Below are 6,500 nucleotides of genomic sequence, written 5' to 3'. Positions count from 1 at the left end.
CTGCAGCACCCACCGCAGCGCCCTGGCCCTGCGCTCCTGCGACCCCATCCCGCCCCGCCGCGCTCTGTGCCCCTCACACCCGCCCCATTCCCGTGCCCCCATCCTGCCCCGCCGCGCTCTGTGCCCCTCACACCCGCCCCATTCCCGTGCCCCCATCCCGCCCCGCCGCGCTCTGTGCCCCTCACACCCGCCCCATTCCCGTGCCCCCATCCTGCCCCGCCGCGCTCTGTGCCCCTCACACCCGCCCCATTCCCGTGCCCCCATCCCGCCCCGCCGCGCTCTGTGCCCCTCACACCCGCCCCATTCCCGTGCCCCCATCCCGCCCCGCCGCGCTCTGTGCCCCTCACACCCTCCCCACTCCGCCTCACCGCCCCCCAGCCCCCCAGCGCGCGCAGGCGCGGGACGCGAGCGCGCGCACCGTCGGCCCCGTTCCCCCGCGCCGCCCGCAGCCCGCGCATGCGCGCCGCCGCCCTCCCGCTGCCTGACCCCCCGGTGCGGTCGAGGGGGCGTGGCACCGGAGGGCGTGTCCGAGGGGGCGTGTCCCGCGCGCGGGGGGCGTGGCGCGGCGCGGCGCGCCCTGTCCATGGTGCGGGCGGCGGCGCGGGTGTCCCCGCGGCGGGAGCGCGGCGGCGCGGGGCTGTATGGACGTGATGTCCCCGCAACAGGAGCACCTCGGCCCGGGCCGCTCGTCCTCGGTGAGCGGCGAGAGCAGGGGTTTCGCCGCCGCCGACAGCAAGAAGGTGAGGCCGCCCCCGGAGAGCGCACGGGAGAACGCCCCCCGGTCCTCGCCGCTGTCCCGGAGCTGCCCGCGGCCGGCAGCGCAGGTCATCTGCCCGGTCCTGCCCGCCGCCGCCGGAGCCGGGGCTGTCGGCGGGAAGGGTCCGTGCTCCCCGGCGAGCTGGGCGGGCGGCGGTGCTTCTGGCGGGTGCATGACCCGAGGAGCTCGGGGGGCGGCTGCCCGCATCCCCCGTCCCGGAGCGCAGGGAGGCTCTGCCCGGCTGTCCGGGCTGGTAAGGAGCGCCGCTGCACCGAGCGCCGTCCCGGAGAGCTCGGGAAGGGTTTGCTGGGTGCTGCTCGGTGGGGTCACTGGGCTTTGCTGCATGGATTCCCCGGTGGTCTGGCGCGGAGGGTGTTGCTGCATGGATGTGCTGGAGCGATAAGGGGCTTTGCTACATGGATTTCATGGGGAAACCTAAAGGACGTTTTGCAGACTGGATTTCTGGAGGTTTTGCTCGGTGGGTATCAGAGTTAGCTGGAGAAAGGTTTGTGGAGTGGTTATCCGAGGGATCGAAGAGGGATCTGCTGCATGTGTGCCTGGAGAGGGCGAGGGAAGGGTTTGGTGGAGATGAGGGTGTTTGGTGGCTGCTCTTGCACGTGCTTTGTGCAAGAGAAATATAAGAAGCCTCCTGAAGAAGCATCTTGTGCAAAGTGCATACAATTCGTAGCCTCATCCCATCTTCAGAACTGGTTGTAAAATCTGTCTGATGTCTCAAATTGCTTTTCAGCATCTAACACAATCAGATGCAAAATGCTTTCTTCTGCATACAGCCAAGCACTTGTTTCTGCCTTCTACTTAGCTGTAACAAGCAAGCTGTGATAACCAGATTCTTCCTGCTGTATAAAACAGGAATTCTTTTTTATTCTCTTGGGTTCAGCAAGTGCTGTAGTGTTTTTCTATCCAAATTAGAGCTGGTACCTTGCTGCCTTGCCGATTTTGCCTCACAATGACATTTAAATCTATTCACTGCCTTGTCCTTAGAGGTGTTCTTCAGATGACTGCCAAATAGGCTGGCAGGATTAGAATGACTGGCCAGGTTTTAGTGTCCCTTAGTAAATCTCTCCACCTGGTGACAATTTAGGATGGTAGTACAGACTGAGCTTGTGTCTGGTCCCGTGGCTAAGTGGTCACTGGGATTTTGCTGGCCATGGCACAGAGAGAATTCCTGCTGATGTGTCTCTTCAGGCTGGGAGGTGATGCTGTGTGTTTCCATGGTTTGTGTCCGTGGGTGCTGTGTCCCACCAAGCCACATAGTACAGGGCTGTCCCTGTCACCCAGTTAAATGACCCAGGTAGATGTCTCCAGCCTGACTGCAGCCCTAGAGACCTCTTTTTATGGCAGCTGCTGTCAATGGTGGAATGGTTGCCTGGAGGGAGTTTGGCCAAGATTTCTACTACACTTTGCTGTAGTTAATACCTGATTGGTTTCTGAACTGGGCATGTGGTACACCTACACAAGGTGGTGGAGTACCTTCTGCTGCCCAGCTGAGCAAAATGATGGAGTAGATACTCACCCCCTCCAAGGACTGTGATCTAATGTGAGATGGCTACATATGCAGCTTTGATTTTTATCAAACATTTATTTCATTTTTGCTGAAGACAGAATACCATGTACCTTCCAACCTGGCAGAGCCCTGACGCTAGGCACTCACCTGAAATGAGAAGTTATGTTCAAGTACTGCAAAGGTGAACGTTTTTATTGTGCAAGTTCCACTTCATTATTCAGCATTCTGAGGACAAATGTTAATGGTAGCACTTGTGTTTCCTATTCCTGCTCCAAAGAGCCCACAGTCAAAGGAATGCAGACCTTGTTTTTGCCAACGCTGACAAAGGAGCAGGGATATTACTTTTTACGGATCTTGGCAGCCCTTTTGGAATTCCTCAGCGTGGAGGCACATGCAGTGGGGGTACAGATGGAGATCCTCCTGTGGAGAAGCAGCTTGAGACCCTGGCTGTGCCCTGCAGCATATGGCAGCTTTGTACACCATGCACAGCCAACACAGGCAGTCACCAACATCCAGCCAACAGCTCAGCTGCTTGTCCACGGTTCTGGTGCTTCCTTGAGACTACTAGCATGCCACTTCTTTATGCCTCTCTGGAAAGAAGATTCCTACCTTTATCCATGTACATGGAAAGAATATTCCTAATTTTTCCTGAAGCTGGATCTCAGTGACAGTTCAAATATTTCCTTTACTATTTGGGTCCTTTGGACTCTATATATACCTCCGGTTTGTCTTCCACTCAGTGCCAAAGCATCTTTTTTTTACAGTACAGAAAGTCTTTTTTGGTACCAGGGATCTTACCTTGTTTGTCTGGGTTACGTACAGTGAAATGGAAGAACGTGTTGGCAAGAAATCAGTTTTGATCCTGGTGACCCGGCATGTCAAGTTAAACAATTTTGTTGCAAATATGTATTTAACATCAACTGTTTTAATTTCTGGCAAAAGCTACCCCTAAATATGTGATGCTAGGCGACCACTGAACCTTCCTCCCTTTTTATCATCGTGGTTATATTTTCTCAAATTAGCTGAGATTTGCTGCATTGTTCTGTGGTTTTCTTAACTCCTACTTCATCTTCTGCTTGGCTGTCAAAACGAAGCTGAAGGATCACGTGCTTGATCACACCACAGAAGCAGAACAGGGACAGAAAATGTCTAGGGCTTTTAAATGTATTTTATGTGACCATTTAAACTAATGTCTTGGAAACATTTCTTTGCCTATTCTTGGCATGCAAAATAATTTGCTAACCTCCCTCACAGTCTGTGGGCGGTTCTCTCTGTTAAATGCTTACAAGGCACTCATGACACTCTGCTAACAGGTGACCTTGAAGTACAGTGTTTTAGGTAATGCTTTTGGAAAATTCTGGGCTGGTTTCCCTCTTTTACTGGACTTACTGGAGTCACTGTGTGTGATTGACCTACAGAGAAGTTTTGTATTGTTTAGCTTAGTAACCAATACCAGTGAATTGATGCTACCCTTAAGTGGATTGAAGTAGCATGAGTAAAACCGATTATAGTAATAGAGCTTCTTCCTAAAATTTGTTGAAACAAACTATGCAGCAGAGATGTCTTTTATGCCAATGTCACTGTGTCAGCAGTAGTAGCCGGGTCATTTAACCCATGATGATATTTGTAAGTTCCTGGTGTTTCACTTCTCTCTTTTCAGAGGGGCCAGATTCCAACCAACAACACTGAATATTTTACACAAAAGAGTATCTGGTAGCACAAGGAGTCACTCTTAGGATTTTTGCTGCCTCCTTGAAGATTTCAAGTAACTGCTTAAAATGTTTTGGGAGCTCAGCAATTTTTAATATTTACATCTACAAATTGTGCAAAAAATTAACCACTTTGAATAGTAATCAGAGTAACCTTTATGGTTTGAGACTTGGCATCTGGGAATTCCATTCCACCATAAATATGTGTTTCTTTGTGATTCTGATCACAAGTGCAACAACAGTTTACTGGCAGGGAAAAGGGAGTTATAGTGTTCCTCAACAGTGTATTAAATGGATCAATTAATGCTGTTTAATAGCACTGGAAGAGTAATCATGCATAATCTTCATCACTTGTTTTACTCTGAAAAGATGAATCAAGTATGTATTTGCCATTATATTTTATACCTTGATATATGTATGTTTTTTAATGTCAATCTCCTTAAGCAGAGATTTCTTCTTCCTGCAAGACTCTGTCCTGTTTACTATGGTCCTGGCTGAGGATCTGGTGGGTTGTTTCTAAAATCACACCTGGTAGGGCTGGAAACTTCAAACGTATAGAAACACTTCTGGCACTATTTTGTTCAGTGATGAACAGTTTCTGTCATCCTGCAGACTATCCTGTAGCTATTTTGTCTCTGATGAGGGCTGAAAAAGCCCTACTTTAATGAAATAAAATCACCTTGGTAGGCTGTGCTGGCTCATGGTCACTTAGTACTGTGATGAGCCTCCTGATGCTGCCTCAATTACGAACTAGTGAAAATATGCAGAAAACGATGTGTTGTAGTTCCTGAGTTTCCTATCCCTGGGATTTTTGTTTGCCCCTCCTGGTGGCAGTAGGAAAGACTGGGGCAGGATAGTTCATGTAGGATCTAATACCCAAGAACTGCAAATAACAAATTACTGCTTCCTTACTTAATGTTGCTTGAAGTATGGATGTGGAATGGGGGGAATCTCCTCTCTCTGTCATCTATAAACTGCTCCTGAGAAGGTCTTTATGTACAGAAACTGGGGCAGAATTTTATCCATGCATTAACCTTCCTGCTTTGTGACAGGCTTGGAAGGAAACTTTGGGCTTCAGCAAGACAACCACAAACAGAGTCACTGGTCTGAGCAGTGCCCTGACTCACCACAGGACTCACAAGCAACAAATTCAATGTTCCCCTCCTCTGTGATGTTTTACTAATCTTTCACATCTTCATCTTGTGATGTAGATGAGTGGAATCTTTTGAAGACATCCATATCAGTGCTTCCAAAGATTTGCATCCTTTGGAAAATAGTTGCTGAAACATGTTTTGGTCTTAGCTTCTTTTATCCATTTTTTCTTTCTACTCTGAGACAGTCTTTGCCATGCTTTCTAGCAGCTGCTGTTCCTTGATGATCTGCCTTTGGTCCCACTGTGTGGATAGCTCTTTTCTCTTGTGCCCTTGCAGTTGTTTTCTCCACAATTATCCATCCAAAAATGGCTTTCTTTCTAGGAAGGTCCTTGTAAGTAGAAGTATTCTGCCAGCATAAACAAAAGCACATAGTTTTGTCACCTGCTCTGCCTTTATGGTAAATAGTCTCTCTGTGGGACCTGCATCTCTCTCTGCTGCTTGAGCCAGCAGTTCAAGTGCAGTCATCTTCACACCCTGTTTATGAGGGCTCAAGAATGTTATAGGTCAGCATAGGTCCATTTCTTGCTTTAACACAGTACAAGAGATTCTTGTTATTTTTGGTACTTTTTGACAACCCTGGTCTGTAAGTCTAACAAATACTGGATTGTAATATGTAAGAAAATATAATCTATTGCTTCTCTTAAGTGGCCTAGTGATACAGGGCTGAGAGTGATGCCCAGTTGTCCTGGAAAATTAACTCTCTATGTGGAAGGTTGTTGTGGTTTTTTGATTGTCAGTTAGCTGCACTTTGCCTCCCAATTTTTGATAAGTATTTGTTGTCTGTGCTTTGGTTCATCTCTAGCTAAGCCAGGAGCGTGTGCCACAGATATGCTTTGTTGCTCAGATAACAAGAGCAGAGTTTGCATGGTTGAAATCCCTCACAGTTATTAACTTAAATACATTTAGAGAGTAGGATTTGTTAAAATCAGACTTCCTTTCATTAGAAAAATAGAGCAGTGAAAGGGAGAGCTTAGCCACTTGAAAGCAATCCTCAGCTTGAGGCATTGGCACATCTGAGGGTTGTCCCTGTCACCCAGTTAAATGACCCAGGCAGATGTCCCAGACATGACCCATTTCTGGAGTGAGCCTGTGAATCAGGAGCCTGAAATCCTTCAGTGTCTGAGGAGGCTTTAACAAGGTTATCTGCACATTGCTGAGGAGGCATTTCTGCTGTGTTTACCTGTCACTCGGGAACTAAATAAAGTTTTCAGCTGTTTTGTATGAGTCTTTAAATAGTCAGATAACATCAAATAACATTGTTTTCTCATCCTAAGCTCAAACCACTGAAAGAAGAGTCTGTGTTACTGAGCACATACATTTCTCTGTTCCCTGTCCTTTGCTCAGATACCAAGGAG

At 48.6% G+C, this 6,500-nt stretch overlaps 1 protein-coding gene across 1 annotated transcript in view; it reads left to right on the top strand.

Annotated features, from left to right (window-relative positions):
• Positions 1-567: 567 nt before the first annotated feature.
• Positions 568-6,500, top strand: part of ARHGAP20 (Rho GTPase activating protein 20) — a 56,875-nt gene continuing 50,942 nt past the window's right edge. The window contains exon 1 of the mRNA XM_079329236.1: positions 568-740. Coding sequence (XP_079185362.1) covers positions 642-740 — 99 coding nt within the window. The 5' untranslated portion in view covers positions 568-641. The remainder of the gene's footprint in view (positions 741-6,500) is intronic.

This window comes from Erithacus rubecula (assembly GCF_903797595.1).
Source record: "Erithacus rubecula genome assembly, chromosome: 1".
In the NCBI taxonomy this organism is placed as follows: domain Eukaryota; kingdom Metazoa; phylum Chordata; class Aves; order Passeriformes; family Muscicapidae; genus Erithacus; species Erithacus rubecula.
The sequence above is the reverse complement of the archived record's forward strand: the minus strand, read 5'-3'. Positions and strand labels throughout refer to the sequence as shown.